This window comes from Podarcis muralis, chromosome 2 (genome assembly GCF_964188315.1).
Source record: "Podarcis muralis chromosome 2, rPodMur119.hap1.1, whole genome shotgun sequence".
In the NCBI taxonomy this organism is placed as follows: Eukaryota; Metazoa; Chordata; class Lepidosauria; order Squamata; family Lacertidae; genus Podarcis; species Podarcis muralis.
The window spans coordinates 125,931,455-125,950,311 of NC_135656.1; the positions used below are offsets into that span (position 1 = coordinate 125,931,455).

General features: G+C 48.8%; 1 protein-coding gene across 1 annotated transcript; it reads right to left on the reverse strand.

Moving 5' to 3' along the window:
- Window positions 1–635: 635 nt before the first annotated feature.
- LOC114592759 (uncharacterized) lies at window positions 636–15,546 on the reverse strand. The gene is made up of 5 exons (XM_077923216.1): window positions 15,311–15,546; window positions 13,822–13,967; window positions 12,871–13,518; window positions 9,074–9,247; window positions 636–3,142 (listed from the first exon to the last, which is right to left on the reverse strand). Exons 4-5 carry the CDS (start codon window positions 9,204–9,206, stop codon window positions 1,266–1,268), a joined length of 2,010 nt encoding a protein of 669 aa, XP_077779342.1. The 5' UTR covers window positions 9,207–9,247; window positions 12,871–13,518; window positions 13,822–13,967; window positions 15,311–15,546; the 3' UTR covers window positions 636–1,265.
- Window positions 15,547–18,857: the final 3,311 nt, after the last annotated feature.

An 18,857-nucleotide genomic window follows, 5' to 3' on the forward strand; every position in this document is an offset into this window, starting at 1 on the left:
AGGCACGCGCTTTATTGCAAGAGGCGGGGAGTTCCAAAGGGCAGGTGCTGCCACACTAAACAACGCAGTGCTGGAAAGGGGGTGAAAGGCAAGCGGCCAGCCTGGCAGGGTTGGTGTGGAAGGAGGAGCTCGTGGGAGGAAAGGAGGTGCCATGGAAATGCCATTCTATTTTTTTAAAAATTAATATTTATTAAAGTTTTAAAGGTTACACAAGAAAAAGAAAAAAACACCATATTAAACAGAAAACAAGACATCACAATAAAAAAGAGCAAAAAAGAAAAAAAATACAAACAATTAAAACAAAAACAAAAACAGTTCAAACCTTCACATAACTTATCTTTCATTTGCTTGTTTCCTTGACCTCCTCACACCTCCCTTTTTTGTATTCTAGATCTAAAAGTAAAGAGCCTCCGTCTCTCACTCTTCCTCTAAACGAGAGCCAGGTGTGTGTGTGTGTGTGAACATATAGAGTGAGGAGAGAAAGTATTTGATCCCCTGCTAAATTTGCTTTTTTGCCCTCTGACGAAGAAATGCCTAGTCCACAATAATAATGGTAGGTTTATTGTAGCTGTGAGAGACAGAATAACAACAGAGAAACCAAGAAGACAAAAGTCAAAGATTGATGATGATGATGATTTTTTGTTCTTGTTCCTACTTTTCTCTCTTTTATTTATTCCCAATATCATCCCGATCTTAATCCTTTATCTTATCTTGACAGCCACTGGCATGCAACTTTAATCATATTTAACAGATCTATATGTATATTAACATGCAAGATGAAATTTTTGTTCTTGTTGTCCCTCAATTGTTTTCGGTGCAGTCCCTCCTCAGAAGGCCCTATTTCATTCCACCGTCTTACCTTCCAGGACTCTGGGCTGTCTTCCAGCTTTCCTTTGTTTAATTAAAATTAGGACATGTAATGTATTTTAATGGACTGATATTTTCCCAAACCGAAGAATCTTCCCAAACTGAAGAGACCACACTGTGGGATAGATTTCACAGTTAATAATTGTTCGGTTCCTCTACAATCCAAGCTTGCTCCCCCTGAGCCCTAAGGGAAGCTTACAAAGATCAAAGATTCATCTTCACTTTTATAAATCCATATATGACAAAAGTCCATGCAAGCAGATGTGGTTTCCTGTGTGAAATATTCCCCAGTTGTAATCTGTCGGTTGTCTTCAGCCCCCTTTGAGAGGGACCCCTTTTTCAAACCCGTATAAATTATTTGGTGGGCAATGAAGGAATCTTTTCCCACATTCCAAACACTAAGACGTTTTCTCTGTTGTATGGATTCTTTGATGGGAAGTGAGATTGCCCCTCTGACTGAAGCTTTTCCCACATTCCAAGCACTGATAGGGTTTTTCTCCTGTATGAATTATGCGATGGGAAGTGAGACTGGAGCTATCAGTGAAGCTCTTTCCACATTCCAAGCACTGATAGGGTTTCTCCCCTGTATGAATTCTGTGATGGGAAGTGAGACTATCCTTCCGACTGAAGCCCTTTCCACATTCGAAGCACTGATAGGGTTTTTCCCCTGTATGAATTCTTTGATGGGTAGTAAGACTTTCCTTCTGACTGAAACCCTTTCCACATTCGAAGCACTGATAGGGTTTTCCCCCTGTATGAATTCTCTGATGAGAAGTGAGATTCCCCTCCTGAGGGAAGCTCTTTCCACATTCCAAGCACTGATAGGGTTTCTCCCCTGTATGCATTCTTTGATGGGTAGTAAGACTATCCTTCCGACTGAAGCCCTTTCCACATTCGAAGCACTGATAGGGTTTTTCCCCTGTATGAATTCTCTGATGAGAAGTGAGATTCCCCTCCTGACTGAAGCTCTTTCCACATTCTGAGCACTGATAGGGTTTCTCCCCTGTATGAATTCTGTGGTGGGAAGAGAGTGTGGCACTTTGACTGAAGCTCTTTCCGCATTCCAAGCACTGATAGGGTTTCTCCCCTGTATGAATTCTTTTATGGGAAGTGAGCTTGTGGCCCTCCCGGAAGCTTTTCCCACATTCCAAGCACTGATAGGGTTTCTCCCCTGTATGAGTTCTTTGATGGGAAGTGAGATGTGCGCTTTGATTAAAGCTCTTTCCACATTCCAAGCACTGATAGGGTTTTTCCCCTGTGTGAACTCTTTGATGGGAAGTCAGATCACCACTCAGACGAAAGCTCTTTCCACATTCTGAGCAGTGATACGGTTTCTCTCCTGTATGAAGTCTTTGATGGGAAGTCAGATGACCACTCAGATGAAAACCTTTTCCACATTCCAAGCACTGATAGGGTTTCTCCCCTGTATGAATTCTTTGATGGGTAGTAAGACTTTCCTTCCGACTGAAGCTCTTTCCACAATCCAAGCACTGATAGGGTTTCTCCCCTGTATGAATTCTTTGATGAGAAGTGAGATTCACCCACGTACTGAAGCTCTTTCCACATTCCAAGCACTGATAGGGTTTCTCCCCTGTATGAATTCTTTGATGGGAAGTGAGATCACCACTCAGACGAAAGCTCTTCCCACATTGGAAGCACTGATAGGGTTTCTCCCCTGTATGAATTCTTTGATGAGAAGTGAGATTCCCCTCCTGAGTGAAGCGCTTCCCACATTCCAAGCACCGATAGGGTTTCTCCCCTGTATGAATTTTGTGATGGGAAGTGAGGTGACCCTTCCGATTGAAGCTCTTTCCACATTCCAAGCACTGATAGGGTTTCTCCCCTGTATGAATTCTTTGATGAGAAGCGAGATTCTGGCGGTGACTAAAGTTCTTCCCACATTCCAAGCACTGATACGGTTTCTCCCCTGTATGAACTCTTTGATGGGAAGTGAGATTCCCCCAGTGACTGAAGCTCTTTCCACATTCCAAGCAATTATATGGTTTCTCCCCTGTGTGAACTCTTTGATGCAAAGTGAGATTACCCTTTTGATTGAAGCTCTTTCCACATTCTCTGCACTGATACAATTTCTCCCTACTCTGTGTTCTTTCGTGTGAAGTGAGGGTATTCCTTCGAATGAAGCTCTTTCTTTGACGGGAGGTGCACTGGGAGCTCCGACGGATGTTCTCTCCACACTCTGAATATTTATCTGAATTCTCCGCTATGTGGATTCTGTTGTGCTCCCCCTTGTTCTTCCCTTCTGATTCATCACCATCTGCAATGAAGAGAGAAGCGAATTAGAGTCTCAGGAGGAAATGGGAACTCCAGATTATTGAACAATGTTAATGAATGCTTGTGACAGAGGACGAACTGAAGAGAATGAGATGTGAGGCCGTACAATAGTTTTCACTGTTTTTGTTTCCTGGTATTAACTGAGATATTGCTTGGCTTTTATCTGGGATGGATATTTTTGTGGCTCAATCATGGAATCCACTGCATCTCCAATCACAACATGTTATGATCCAACAGGGATCCTTACTGAGAAAGTCCATGACCCCACGATTCTCCTCCTTGACTTCTCCTGTGTGAGTGCCTGAGGGCCCTGCTCTTGCCACTAACCACCTGGCCCGGGGCGGGGCCTGAAGCCTCAAAAGGACTGCTCTGCTGCCCAGGAGGACTCCCTTGTGTGAATGCCTGAGGGCCCTGCTCTTGCCACTAACCACCTGGCCCGGGGCGGGGCCTGAAGCCTCAAAAGGACTGCTCTGCTGCCCAGGAGGACTCTCCTGCGTGAGTGCCTGAGGGCCCTGCTCTTGCCACTAACCACCTGGCCCGGGGCGGGGCCTGAAGCCTCAAAAGGACTGCTCTGCTGCCCAGGAGGACTCCCTTGTGTGAGTGCCTGAGGGCCCTGCTCTTGCCACTAACCACCTGGCTCGGGGCGGGGCCTGAAGCCTCAAAAGGACTGCTCTGCTGCCCAGGAGGACTCCCCTGTGTGAGTGCCGACCTCAGTGATCACGGGTAGGAGGAGGAGTTACGCTAAGACCAGACCATGTCGTTACAGAGGAGGCAGGTTTAGTCGTTGTTTGACGACTATTCCTGCCTCCGGGTCTCGTCCTTACTGGATGGATACTAGAATCAGCAAGGGATACCCACATGACCTGAAGGTGCTGCTGTGCAATGCCAGGTCAATGATTCATAAAACCACTGCCATCCATGACTTGATCATGGATGGAGGACTTGACCTGGCATGTGTAACAGAGACTTGGTTGGATGAAGCAGATGGGCCTGTCCTTGTCGCTGCTTGTCCACCAGGTTTCTCTTACGCACAGCAACCCAGGTCATGTGGGCGGGGAGGGGGGGTTGCAGTGATTTTTAGGAAGTCATTAGTTTGCACCAGGCGTCCTATTGGGAAGACCCAGTTTTCCGAGTGCATGTTCTGGAAGTTGGGCAATAGGGGCAGTACAGGATTCCTTTTGGTGTACCGACCTCCCCGCTGCACCAAGGATTCCCTGCCTGAGCTGCTTCAGGTCGTGGCGGATGTTCTCCTGGAGACACCTAGCTTGGTCGTCCTAGGGGATTTTAATATCCATGCCGACACAACCTTACAAGGGGCCGCTCGGAACTTCGTGCAAAGCATGGCCTCCATGGGGCTGTCCCTGAATAAGTCTGGCCCAACCCATAGCCGCGGACATGCCTTTGGACCTGGTGTTTACCTCTACGGATGTTGGTGATCTGACACTAAGTAAAAGCGAAACAAAAGAAGTGCCATGGTCAGATCACTTCCTGGTGCAACTGGACTTCTCCGCGCTCCATCCCCTCTGCAGGGAGGTGGGACGAATTCGGATGGTCCGCCCCCGCCACTTAATGGATCCAAATGGTTTCCAGAGAGTGGTAGGGGATGTTTTATCCCATGTTGATGGCCTTTCAGCTGATTCCCTGCTGGCCCGCTGGAATGTGGAGTTAACCAGGGATATTGACTGTTTGGCTCCGAAGCGCCCTCTCCGACTGCATGGAGCCTGGACAGCCCCATGGTTTTCCACGGATCTGAGGGCAATGAAACAATCATTGAGACAGCTAGAGCCCGGTGGCGGATAACTCATTCTGAAGCTGACCGGACACGGGTTAAAGCTCAATATCGAGCCTACCAAGTGGCGGTAGTGACGGCGAAGAAGACTTTCTTCACCGCCTCTATTGCATCTGCAGAAAACAGCAGCAGGAGACTTTTTCAGGTGGTTCGCAATTTAGCGGAACCACCTGTTACATTGGGGCCCAGTAAGGGCCACATGATCTGCAATGATTTTTTTTTGCAGATAAAGTCGCTCAGATTCGGGAAGAGGTAGACACCACCATGGGAGCAGGGCCGGAGTGGGAGAGTGCTAGAGTCCTGTCTAGTCAAGTTGTGTGGGATCAATTCCAATCTGTTACCCCCGAGGATGTGGACAGGCTGCTTGGACGAGTGAAACCAACCACCTGTCTCCTGGATCCTTGCCCATCCTGGCTTATAAAAGCTAGCCGGGAAGGACTGGGCGATGGGCTTCGTGGGGTGGTGAATGCTTCCCTCCGTGAGGGAGCCTTCCCAGACCCGCTGAAAGAGGCGGTTATTAAACCGCTTCTTAAAAAACCATCTTTAGATGCGGCCACAATGGCCAACTATCGCCCAGTCTCAAATCTTCCATTCTTGGGCAAGGTGATTGAGCGAGCGGTTGCCGAACAACTCCAGGCACGCCTGGAAGAAGCGGACCATTTGGATCCCTTCCAGTCGGGATTCAGGCCTCATCATGGGACTGAAACTGCCTTGGTCGCACTGGTTGATGATCACCGGCGGGCTAGGGACAAAGGTGAGAGCTGCTTCCTAGTTCTGCTGGATCTCTCAGCGGCATTTGATACCATCGACCATAACATCCTTATGGACTGTATTGAGGGGCTGGGAGCTGGGGGCACTGTCATACAGTGGTTCCGCTCCTTCCTCCTGGGCCGTGTTCAGAAAATGGTGGTGGGGGATTTGTGTTCAGACCCCTGGGCTCTCACTTGTGGGGTGCCTCAGGGTTCTGTCCTCTCCCCCATGCTTTTCAACATCTACATGCAGCCGCTGGGAGAGATCATCAGGGGGTTTGGGCTTGGTGTTCATCAGTATGCGGATGATACCCAGCTCTACCTCTCTTATAAATCAGAACCAGTGAAGGCGGTGAAGGTCCTGTGTGAGTGTCTGGAGGCGGTTGGAGGATGGATGGCGGCTAACAGATTGAGGTTACAGACAGACAGAAGTACTGTTTTGGGGGGACAGGAGGCGGGCAGGTGTGGAGGATTCCCTGGTCCTGAATGGGGTAACTGTGCCCCTGAAGGACCAGGTGTGCAGCCCGGGAGTCATTTTGAACTCACAGCTGTCCATGGAGGTACAGGTCAAATCTGTGTCCAGGGCAGCTGTTTACCAGCTCCATCTGGTACGCAGGCTGAGACCCTATCTGCCTGCGGACTGTTGCGCCAGAGTGGTGCATGCTCTGCTTATCTCCTGCTTGGACTACTGCAATGCGCTCTACATGGGGCTACCTCTGAAGGTTATGCGAAACTACAACTAATCCAGAATGCAGCAGCTAGACTGGTGTCTGGGAGCGGCCGCTGAGACCATATAACACCGGTCTTGAAAGACCTACATTGGCTCCCAGTACGTTTCCGAGCACAATTCAAAGTGTTGGTGCTGACCTTTAAAGCCCTAAACGGCCTCGGTCCAGTATATCTGAAGGAGTGTCTCCACCCCCATCATTCTGCCCGGACACTGAGGTCCAGCACCGAGGGCCTTCTGGTGGTTCCCTCACTGCGAGAAGCCAAGTTACAGGGAACCAGGCAGAGGGCCTTCTCGGTAGTGGCGCCCTCCCTGTGGAATGCCCTCCCACCAATGTCCAAGAGAACAACTACCAGACTTTTAGAATACATCGGAAGGCGGCCCTGTTTAGGGAGGCTTTTAATGTTTGATGTAGTACAGTATTTTTTTATTATTATTTTTTTGGAAGCTGCCCAGAGTGGCTGGGGAAGCCCAGCCAGATGGGCGGGGTATAAATAATAAATTATTATTATTATTATTATTATTATTATTATTATTATTATTATTATTAATGCTGCGCTCTCTGGTCAGGATCCAGCAACGTCCACGCCTTGTCTGTGAAACAAACAGCAACATCTTCACCTGAACACTCCCCATCAGAAGTTATCTCAATCTGGTTGGTCTAAATTTAAATTTATACGTAAATCTCTTTCTTCACTTTGAACCCCCTCCCTCCCATTTTCATGATGAGACCAACTCTGTATTGTTTCATTGGTAACAGAAGAGGAAAAATGACTATTACTCACTTAATCTAAGCACAACGGCCACAAGAGCTTCAGTCTAGGCATTTGGCTCTGCAATGTTGAATGTTCTCTGTTCTCTCCTGTTTCCCCCCCTTTTTTCCAGTTGAAAGCAATTCATGAACCCAGAACTCATGCACTGACCCCTAATGATGAACTATATGTTATAGATATTCCGGCAAATTTATTCTGCTATTTTACATATAAATGACATGAGAAGACTTGGTCTAGATGTTTTATTATTCCTATGTTCCTTGTTTTTAAAAGCAAATAAAAAGTTATTCCAAAAAGAAAATAAAAGAAAAATACATGGAGGCCTCATCTGCGTTCAATCTGCAAAGCAGGATCAGGTTCCTTTCAAGACTCGTGGCTTCTAGTGCTGCGCGATGGGGCGGAGGGAAGTTTGAGGATGGAGAAAAGAATAATATGATGGATTGAGGAAATAGAAATGTAAATGTATGGGGGGGGATGGGGAGGAAATGGTGTTGGCTTTGGTACATCTGTATTGTAAAACAATACAGTGGTGCCCCGCAAGACGAATGCCTCGCAAGACGAAAAACTCGCTAGACAAAAGGGTTTTTCGGTTTTTGCGTCGCTTCGCAAGACGAATTTCCCTATGGGCGTGCCTCGCAAGACGAAAACGTATTGCGACTTTGTTTCCTTTGTCTTAAAACCGTTAAAACCAAGGGTGCTTTGCTTGAGCAGCTGCAGTTGCGACTTGACTTCGAGGAGCAACTGTTAGCACGCGGTTTGGTAGCCTTTTCTCAGACTTTGCTCATTTTTGAAGCTTTTCCAAAACTTTTGCAGAACTTCTTTTGCATCCATTTGGTAAGTTAAACTTTTAAAACTTTTTTTGGGGGGTTTTGGATTTTGGGTTGGGGTGTTTGGGATTCAAGGACTTGGTGTTGGGGGGGGGTTAAGAGAATCTGGGAACTTGTGGGGGTTTTTTTGAATTTTTTTGTGACCATTGGGCCATGTGGTTGTTGTTTTTTTTAAATTTTCTGAGTTTGAATTTCTGTGTGCTGGGTGGCTGGGAGAACAGTTGGTGGGGTTTCTGCAGGAATCTGGGAGCTTGTGGGGTTTTTTTTTTGATTTTTTGTGACCATTGGGCCATGACCTTGCAAACACTTTTGATACGAGGGTCATGTCGCCTTTCAGGGAGGTGCTGAAAAGGCGGATGAAGCAGCAGACCATGGACAGGTTCTTCAGCAAGAAGCAAAGAGTGGAAGAGGAACCTTCTTCGAGTGGTCCCCCAGAGTCTTAGAAAATGTACTGTACACTTGGTTGATTTTTAAATATTTTTCTGTCATGTTTAGAAACTTAATTTATTTTTCCTTCAATTTTTGAACTGATCTTTACAGTATGTGTGACTTTAAAGAGCAGTTAATAAACTCTTGTTGTACCAAATTTGGCTTTGTTTGGACTTTTTTTGACCATAGGAACGCATTAATTGCTTTTCAATGCATTCCTATGGGAGTTCGTGCTTCGCAAGACGAAAAATTCGCTAGACGAAAAAACTCGCGGAACGAATTAATTTCGTCTTGCGAGGCACCACTGTATGTGAAAACTATTTTTTTTAAAAAAGAGTCGTGGGTTCTAGTGCTGCGCGACGGATCAGTGTTGGACATTGGTAAGGCATTCAGATCACAGAACTGATTTGAGCTGCCAATTCATCGCTTTGGTCGGGGAGCTGTGTCAAAGGAGGAGGCAGGCAGGCAGGCAAGCAGGCAGGTGGGGGAGCCCGAAAAGGTGCTCCCCTTCTCCATCTCCATGCGCCTGCCTGCCTCCCCCCACCCCCTAGCTGAGGAAGCCCCAGTACCTCTTTGGCTCCATCCCTCCACGTCCCCATCTCCCCTCCCCTGGGACTCACCAGATCTCTCGGAGGTCCCTGGGAGGGAGCGCTCAGAGGTTGTGGGGAGGGATGCGGGAGACAGCCGGACCAGGTCATGCGTCCATCTTCCCTCTTCCATTTCCTCTAGCTTGACAGGATCCGTCTCACTCATCCTTCCTGAAGAGTCAAGGAGCCAAAAGAAGCTGCAGGGTCCTGGGAGAGAGGAAGAAGCAAAGGGAGCCTCAGAGGCCCTGCAGGGATTCTCCTGCCCTAGATATTCTCCTGCCCCTGGAGAAGCACAAATGGGGCAGCCCCTTCCCAACAGAAGCCCCATTTCTAAACATCTCCAGTGCTTGCAGTTTCCCCTGTTTGCTCCTCACCCCACTTTGTAAGGCTGACATTGAACTCAGTGGGGCTTATGGACAGAACTTGGTGCCAAAACCAGTCACCATCCTGTCCCCAAGCCTTGGCCGATCATCAAAACTAAACTCCATTTCCTTCCATAGCAATACAGTGAAAGTTTGAGGCTTTAATCCATTTCAATTTTATCACATAGTTCGCTTTTCTGTTGCAATCCATAAATATAATCCCATTCTCTTTTATCTCCTCTTGCTTTTTATCAGTTTGTTAGCTTTCGGGGTTTGTGTGCTGCCGAATCATTTATGTTACAAACATGATATATATATATAAAGAAAGAGTAAAGGCTCCCCCTCCCCAACAACATACATTTTCCTTTCCAGTTCAAATTGTTTAAGCTTTGTATCTGTCTAAATTTAGCGGTTTATTATCTTGTTCCATCTGTTCCAGCACGCAGCTTTAATTGAGGACAATTACCCTCCAATCATCTGTTTATTCTTTGCTAACGATCTCTGCTATCGTGGGAGCGGCATCCATTAAGGCAGACCGGAACCAGAAGCCTCAAAAGCCCTATTTCTAAACAATTCCAGTGATTCCAATTTCAGCTCTTTGCTCCTCACCCCACTTTGTAAGTCTGGCATGGTCTGTACAGTAGTGACCTGAGACTAGGTCCCATTGAACTCATTGGGGCTTATGGACAGAACTTGGTGCCAAAACGAGTTACCATCCTGTCCCTAAGCCTGAAAACTGCAACCCCAGAGCATGGGCAGAAAACAGACGAGTAGCTAAAACATGTAAGTGGCCCCATGCTTGGTGCTTTCTACGGAGAGTCCTGTTGACGCTCTTTGAGCTCTTTCATTGCAAGCCAGGCAGATGTTTTGGCCATATTTGCCTCTTGCATGGGGACCAAATCTTCGGGGAAAGAGGGTTCATTCTGGTGGGCTGGATCTGGAGCACAAAGGGTCACGTTTTGCTTGCATCAGCCCTTGTGTTCCTTCTTCAAACTTATTAGGCAGGAACGTCAGAGGTCCAATCTGAGAGTATTTCATTCTGGGCTTCTTATGGCAGAGCACAGAAGGCATGTAATCAATTCTTTTCAGTTCTGTCAAGTAGGTCCTTCCCAGGGCTGTCTGAGTTAGGGGGTTCCTTGGGGTCCAGGTCAGCTGACTAGTCAGGATTGTCACCTGCAGAGTATATGTCAACTAAAGGACAATAGTCTGCCTTGGATTGAGGACTTTTTGGAGGTGTTGCTGAATGTGGAAGCAGAGGAGCTGGTGATGCCACATTTTGGAATAATCTTGAGACTAATACACCACTCCTCCTTAGATATTCTCTGCGCTTATACACTATATTCACAAACTTTGCGCTCCTTTTGTGAGAAGATACCTAAAGGCTTAGGGTAGCTTGAGAGAAGTAGCTTATTTTGAGACAGAACCCATTTCCAATTCTTGCTTATCAAAACCCTCTCCCTAGTTGGTTTGGTTTTGGCTTCTGACAGGAGAGCAGAGCATTTGATAACCTTGCATATCGTTTCATATTGATATAAGGATCTGGTGTGCAAATTTCAGTACTGTGGTACCTCGGGTTACATACGCTTCAGGTTATATACGTTTCAGTTTACAGACTCCGCTAACCTAGAAATAGTACCTTGGGTTAAGAACTTTGCTTCAGGATGAGAACAGAAATCATGCTCCGGCGTCGCGGCAGCAGCAGGAGGCCCCATTAGCTAAAGTGGTGCTTCAGGTTAAGAACAGTGTCAGGTTAAGAACGGACATCTGGAACGAATTAAGTACTTAACCCAAGGTACCACTGTACAGTACAAGCTTCTTAAGTGTTCTGTCTGGACCCAGAGCATGAGCTACTCTTAAGTAAGTTAAAAGGTATTTTTAAGTCAACTTTTTAATATGGCACTATTTTAATTTTTTTAAACATTTTTGCTCTTCTTTGTACTTATAGACCTCCTTTTGCCATGTGGACCAATTAAACCTCCCTTATTCATCTATTTTTAATGGTAGGGAAAGAGATATTGTTGTATTATCCGGTTCCACACTCTCTGCCAGACTTTATTCCAGAAGGTTTTACAAGTGCCCCTACGGGCAGGGGTACCTTTACCTTTACCTTTATCAGGATGGTAAGAATTTTATTACAGTCAGCCAAAAAGGATTTTATGCATTCTATGTCCCTCGTTAGCAGTACAAGTCACCCAATGACGGATAATTCCTCATTTGCACCAGAGGCTTGGGAGAAGGAGTCTTTTATCCTTGTATTAGCATTTCCTGAGGATAGTTCTGAATTTTTCTTTCAGATTAGTTCCTCTACTTGTTTAGCCTGAATTTGGCCTTGAGTCGCTTGAGCTCCTGGTCTCAGTGCCAGAGATGACTTAGCAGTTGAGCTGCCTGGGCCCAAAACCTCTTTCTGCTCATCCTTGGAGCTGCTGAGAGATCCTATAAGGTCAGTAATAGGATCTGGCTCCTGCTGTTTCTTAGCCACCTCCTCATTTTCCTTCTTCACGTAAAATGGAGTAATTTTTGCTTGGGCTTTCTTCAGAGAAGCTCTCTTTGGAGGAGGGTCTGTGGCACTTGGGGAGAGAACATGCATTTTGTAACTACTCCGGGTCAACAATGTCTTTCCCCTTAATTCCTCATCAAGTTTCCTTATACCAGAAATACCATATGCCTTATACCATTTTCTAAAATTCTGTGATTATCCTTGCTGTGATTTATTTAATGGAAACTGATTTTTTCCAAACACTCCCCTGTATGAAGTATCTCATGGGAACTGTGGGTGGAGCTGCGAAGGAAGCTTTCCCCACATTTCAAGCACTAATTTCTTCCCCCGTTAGTTCTTTCATGTGAAGTGAGGCTCTCCTTGTGAACGAAGAGCTTTCCTTGATGGGAAGTGGACTGGGAGCTCCGACTAAAGTTCTCTCCACACTCTGAATATTTATATGGTTTCTCCATTGTGTGGATTTTTCTTGTTCTCTCCCTTCTTCTTCCTCTCCAATTCACCACCTACAATCTGCTGTTATATGGCAGTATTATTATTATTATTATTATTATTATTATTATTATTATTATTATGTTTAGGCTGAGGAAGAAATTGAGCCTGAAATGATTGAACAATGCAAATGACTGCTTGTGAAAGAGGAAGAAGGGAAATGAATTACTGCCTTTTTTGAGAAAAAAATTTGAAAATATTTGACAGGATGTACCTCCACGCTCCTAAGATCTCTGAAGCCTACATGGAAGAAGGCCTGGGCAGCTCAGAGCAGCCTCATCCTGGTTTGAAAAGGCAGGACTGGTGGAAGAATATTCCCAGACAGAACAGGAGATGCATCTCCTATGGAGAGTTGTGGGTGTATTAACATCTCAGATGCTGCAGGTGGCGCTATGGGGCTCCCTCAAAATAGAGGAGGTTTGTCCTTCAGAGATCTGTATGGAATTTCAAAACTGATCTCATGATCCAGCAGGGAGCCTTACCAGAGAGGCCACGATCCCAGGATTCTCCTCCTTGACTTCCTTCTGCAGAGCTCTCTGGTCAGAATCCAGCAAAGCCCAGTCTTCGTCTGTGAAAGGAACAGCTACGTCTCAAAGCACACTGGACCCTACGGGAAAAAGGGAGAAGAAAGATGATCTTCTAAACATTGCTCTGTTCTTTTCTGAAACAATTTTGTTGTGTATTTAAATGATGGGTATTAATCTTTGTGTAAGTGGGGGAATTCACATAATAATAGTTTTATTATCTATACGGTCCTCATCTTCAGGTAAATCTTTGCAAGCATTCCCATTTTCCAGATGGAAGGACCTCCTCTCCCTTCATCTGGTGGGGTGGCCCCTCCCCCTGCCCTCAAGCCAACTTCAAGGGGCACCAGGAGGGGGAGGGGAGGGAATGTTGGTTGGTTGGCATCCATCCATCTGTCTTAGGAGACCACGGAAGAGTGTGTTTTTGGGAGTGAGATCCAGTTGTTGGAAGGTAACAGCGCCAGCCGTGGGTGTGGAGACTGACAGGGGAGAGACATGTGTTGTTGCTTCTGGGACAGAGGAAGTGATCCAGTTGTGCAGATGCAGATGGGCTTTTCTTCTCTCTGAGCTCCCCCCACGTGGAATGTTCCCGTCTGGCTGCATCCTCTGTTCACAAATGTGATTTATCTCCAAACCTGAAGGGGGTTTATTTCCTTGATCCAAAGCCCCCTCCCCAAAAATGAAGGCAGCATCTGGATCCCGAGGAAGAGCAGAGCTGCATATTTCTTGCAAACTCGCCCCCTCCCTGGCTTGGCAGAGAGGACAAAGGAGGACCCTCTGCTCCCTGACTTGGGGGTCTCTCCCCCCCCCCCGGCATGATCTGAGCAGGGACCCCCATGCCCCCTCCCTGCCCCCCTGGGACCCCCCTCTCCCCATTGCACCCTCAGGAAGAAGAGAGAGGAGACTCACCGGAGTCCAGGAGGGGCTTTTGCAAAGGAGAGAGAAGAAAGCAGCCTCCTCTCTGCTTGCATGAAGGGATGTAGGAGGGGGGAATTTAGCCATGGAGGACCTTGCCCCCTCCCCTTCCTGTCCTCTCTAGGAATGCAGCTCTGCTCCTTTGTTTTTTAAATATATTTATTAAGATTTTATATAATAAGACAAACATACAACAAAGGAAAAAATACATCACAAAAAACAGAAAAACATAAAAAAGAAAAAATCCAAATTTTAACTTAATATCTATATAACCCTCTTTCTTGACTTCCTCACATCTCCCTTTTTTGTGTTCCCCTTTACAGAATCAAATTCAGCAAATTCTAACCCTCTTTCAGACCTCATTTATGATTATGTATTTCAACCTATTATGTCTCCAATTTTTCTTCTCTTTTCAAAATCAATTTTTACCTATTCTTTATAGCTTGATCCAGACTAACCGCAAGGGAGACGGGGGTTCCCCATTGCTATTCTGCCACATACCCTTGGATCCACACTTTGAAGCAGCTACATATTGTTAAACTTTAGAAATTCATAAGAAGTCACATCGTTGTTTCAATCTTCTCGTTTCGAATGGCATTTCGGACCCAGGGAAGTGAGGCATAAGGGGAGGGGCGAGTGAGCCCACCGTAATCCTCGAGGTGTATAGGGCCTTCCCAAGGAGTCATGACCGGTGAGATCCTGCCCCAAGAGTGGCAGATAGATAACCGTCTCAATCACAATCCCTACCCACTCTATAGTGGGACCAAGCCCAGACAAGACCAAGGGATGTATTTGAACTGTCCATGCTTTCCTTTGCAATGTGATGGAAGACTATATTTGATGGACGGGGCCAAGCTGCTTCTGGAAATGTCTTGTGGGAAAGCCTAATCCCCTAATCCCAGAGGGGACCAGCAGGGAGGTCTTGGAGCCAGGGAGGGGGGTGAAGGGGAGAGGCTCCATGGGGGCCCAGAGTCTTGCAGGGGAGTCAGCAAGAGAAGGGAGAGGGGGGTCGGAAGAAGGGTCCCACCCCCTGCAAGGCAGGAAGGCTTGATGGAGCGGAGTCTGGTCTGCTCTCCAGAGGGGTCTTTCCTTGACGCCCTCAGGGATGGGGTCCAGTCTTTGTCCAGCAAGGGTGGTGAGCAGCCCCCAAACTAGGAAGCACCCCATGGCTCTGCTTGCCTGCTCCTTGGTCCCCGGAGACAGGGCACCCCTCCAGGGGTCCGAGAGAGGAAGCTTTGCCGACCTGCCCCCCCCCGAGCCCCCTCCTCCCTGCACTGCCTCATGGAGGGCAGCCAGCTCAGCCTCTCTTTCCCCGGAGGGGCTCCAGAGAGGCTTCCCGTGGGGCTCTGGCAGGGGCGCCCCCATTTCCCCCAGGGGGCAGCAGGACCCTCTGCTCCCAGACTTGGGGGTCTCCCCTGCAGCCCCGGGACCCCCTTCTCCCCCAGGCACCCCAAGGGGAGAGAGAGAGAGAGAGGAGACTCACCGGACTCTTCCCAGGAGGGAAACCGAGGCAGCCCGGGGAGGAGACAGACAAGAGAGGCCGGAAGGGGCGCGGAGGGAGGGGACTCTGCTCGGGAGGACCCGCCCCCTGCCGTCTCTACTTCCTGTCCTCTCTAGGACTCCAGCTCTGCTCGATTTAACCCTTCGCAAGCCGCTCCCCCCTCTCAGTCCGCCCCCCACCCCCAGGGGGTCCCCTCAGCCCTCCTTCTTGGGGGTCTCCCTCCGCTCCCCCCTCTCAGTCCGCCCCCCACACCCAGGGGGTCCCCTCAGCCCTCCTTCTTGGGGGTCTCCCTCCGCTCCCCCCTCTCAGTCCGCCCCCCACACCCAGGGGGTCCCCTCAGCCCTCCTTCTTGGGGGTCTCCCTCCCCTCCCCCCAGCTTCTCCCCTTCCGCCTGACTCCTCTTCCTCTCCCCCCCACCTTCCCCTCCAAGCTCCCCCCTCAGAAAAGGCGCCTTGCCTTTTCCCGCCAAAAGGGCTGGCTCCGCCCCCCGCTGCCTTGGCGGCCAATCAGAGCGAGGCTCCAGCCCCCCCAGGGGGGGATTTCTGAAGGACGAAATCCGCTGACTGGCCTGGCTCTGCTGTCCATCACAGGCCCAAACATGGTTGGCCTTGGGCAGCTTCCTTATTTCTATATCTATTTTAAACTCTTAGGGCTTAAAATCATTTGAAATAACTGTGCTGGGTGCCAGAGCCCCCAGAAGCCCCGGGGATAGGAATACAGGGAAGTTATGATGAGGGCCGAGAGGCCTGGCTCCGGGTTCAACCACACAATTTAAATTGAGAATACTTGAGTAATAAAAAGGGAAATAAAAAGTGAATTGAGAACAAAGAAATAAAAAAGGGGGAAGGTATATTACAATATGTCACTATATATGCAGACAACTACAGTTCCATACATGCTTCTCTGGTATATAGGTACAGTGCTTTTTTTCTAAAAATTGTTCAGGGTTACTCTCATTTTGACTCAAGAAAATCACCATTTTATAGTTCCAATTGGGAAAAATAAATACAGTAAATGGACAAAAGAAATCATCTCAGGAACTCAGGAGTCCTATTGTTGTGGATTAATTTAATCTACCTATGCTTATTCTGGATATATTGTTTTCTAACCTCAACATTTACACTTTTCAGGGGTACAAAACTGCTTGGTTGTTTTGGTTTATTAACTGGCATTTAAATCCCATTAAACAGACAAAACAAATCCTCCTTAGAGGGCGTCTTCTTCTCGCTGAGATTCCTGCATCGCAGGGAGTTGGACTAGATGACCCTCGGGGGTCCCTTCCAATTCTGTGATTCTGTGAGTTGAACTGAACTGGCTGACCCAGAACGGTGGAGTTGGGAACCCCAAAGGTCATCCACTCCAACCCCCTGCGATGTAGGTTGGGGGGTCCGGCAATGGAGAGAAAAGGCTTGTCACTCCCCCCCCCCCGACACTGGTTCACCTCCCCCCACTTTGTTCCCCTGGCAGACCCCTCTGGGGCCCTGTGGGGCGGTCAGGCCTCGGCCACCCCCCCGCCCTGGCTGAGTCCGGATGCCAGCGAGGCTGAATCTTCCTGCGAGATCAACGCTTACGCGCCGCAAGAGTCCCACTTTGTCCCCTGGGCGGAGGGGCTGGCGGGCGGAGGGGGCTGCCCCCGCGCCCTGGAGAGGGGCAAGTGGCTCATCGCCAGCATCCAGGCCCCCGACGCCGAGTTCAGGGTCAGCAGCGTCCTGCACACCAAGGAGGCCCCGCCTTGGAAGCAGCAGGATGGCGTCAGCAGCGTCACCACCACCGCAGGTACCACCTGGCGAGCGGAAGGGGAGCAGCGCAGCCTAGCGGTTAGAGCCCTGCGCCAGCAGCCTGGGAGAGAGGGACCGAGGGCCAGTCGGTGCTCCTCAGGCAGGCCTACCTGGCAGGGTCAGCGCGGGGGAATGGCAGGGGAAGGGGAGGGAAGCCGCCTTGAGCCCCTGGGAGAAGGCGGGGCAGAAAGGCCATGATTTAAATGAGGAATGTCCAATGTCATCGGTTCCACCCTCCTGGGGGGCGGGAGATAGGGGGCACCGTGGGGCAAGCGGAAAGCAGAAATCTCTGGATCAAATGCATCTGCTGGGTTGACTACTTGAGGTCAACCGAGCGCAGCGTTTGATTGGCAGAGGCGCCGTTGCTTGACCTCTTCCTCCCGTTGCCGGGAGTCTCAGTTTTGTGGGGGGTTCCGGCTTTGCGGCAGGTTCTTAAATGGCTGGGCCTCATCCTGCCCAGGGCCCGTAGTTTGCCGACCCCTGATTCAGAATCTATTAAGACCATGGCAATATTGACAGTAAAAGCAATTGAGAAACCTCCCCACTACTACCTGACGCCTTTGATTGGCAGAACTGGCACTGGCCAATTGACTCCCCTTTCCCACATTTGCCAGTACAAGAAGCTCAGCTGGGAGAGCCTGAGACTCTTGATTTCAGGGTTCTGGGTTCAAGATTCCTGCCTTGCAGGGGGTTGGACTAGATGACCCTCGGTGTCCCTCCCGGCTCCAAGGCTCTTTGGAACTCCCTGCCTCTTGATACCAACCAGGCGCCTTGGCCAGACTCTCTTTGGTCGCCTGCTAAAAACATCCCTGCCCAGCGGCTCAGAAATGTTGATCTTTAGCTTTCTGCATGCTTTCAAGTATTCCTGTCCATTTCGTTGGGTTTTCTGGTCATTAACCTTTCCCTGCTTCATTTTCCTCCTCGTCGAGTTCTCTTGATTCCTCATTTTTCTATTCTTTTAAAAACATATCTCTGTGCCACTCACTGAGAGGCAGTGTGGTGCAGTGGTGAGAGGGCCAGACTAGGCCCTGGCAGAGATGTGGGTTCAAATCCCCAGTCCCTGGCCATGGTGAAGCTCGCAGGGGGGGGCGGGGGGGGGTAAGGATCCAGTCTGCCTGCTTCACAGGGTTGTTGTGGAGCAATTCCTGCAATTGCAACCCCCAGCCAGCTAACGTTTTCTCTCCGAATCGGGTCAGAATCTCATGGATTTCTCTTCTTTCTGCAGTAACGGACTTTGGGCAACCCAGGTCCTGGCTTGGTTTGTTGCCTGTCTCCAGATCCCATTGAAAGGGCAAAGTGGATCGTAGGCCCCCGGACTCCTGGGTCCCCCCTCTTTCGCTGCCCAGTCTTGCCCCACCGGTCCCTTGTTGGAAGCCCCCTTCCCCTTCCTTTTTGGGGTCAGGGGTCTGCTTGGCTTCGCATCCTGCAGATTCACAGCTGTGATTTTAAGGAGGGGGCCAGATCTGTGCATAGCAAAAGCCCCCCTTTCTGGCAGTCCCTGCCCCTCCTCACTTCCGTGCTGTGAAATTATTTAAGTGTAGAATTGGGAGGGGGCCCTGAGGGTCATCTAGTCCAACCCCCCGCAGGACAGGAATTGCAACAAAAGCATCTCTGAAATCTGACTGCACATGCTCTGGGAGACTCTTGACGGGGGCTTGTGTTCTCTTTGGGATTGTGGGAGAGAACCTTTTTGGAGTAGGGGACACTGACTTGAGCAAGATTGGCATATCCCAATCTGAGCAGGTGGCAGG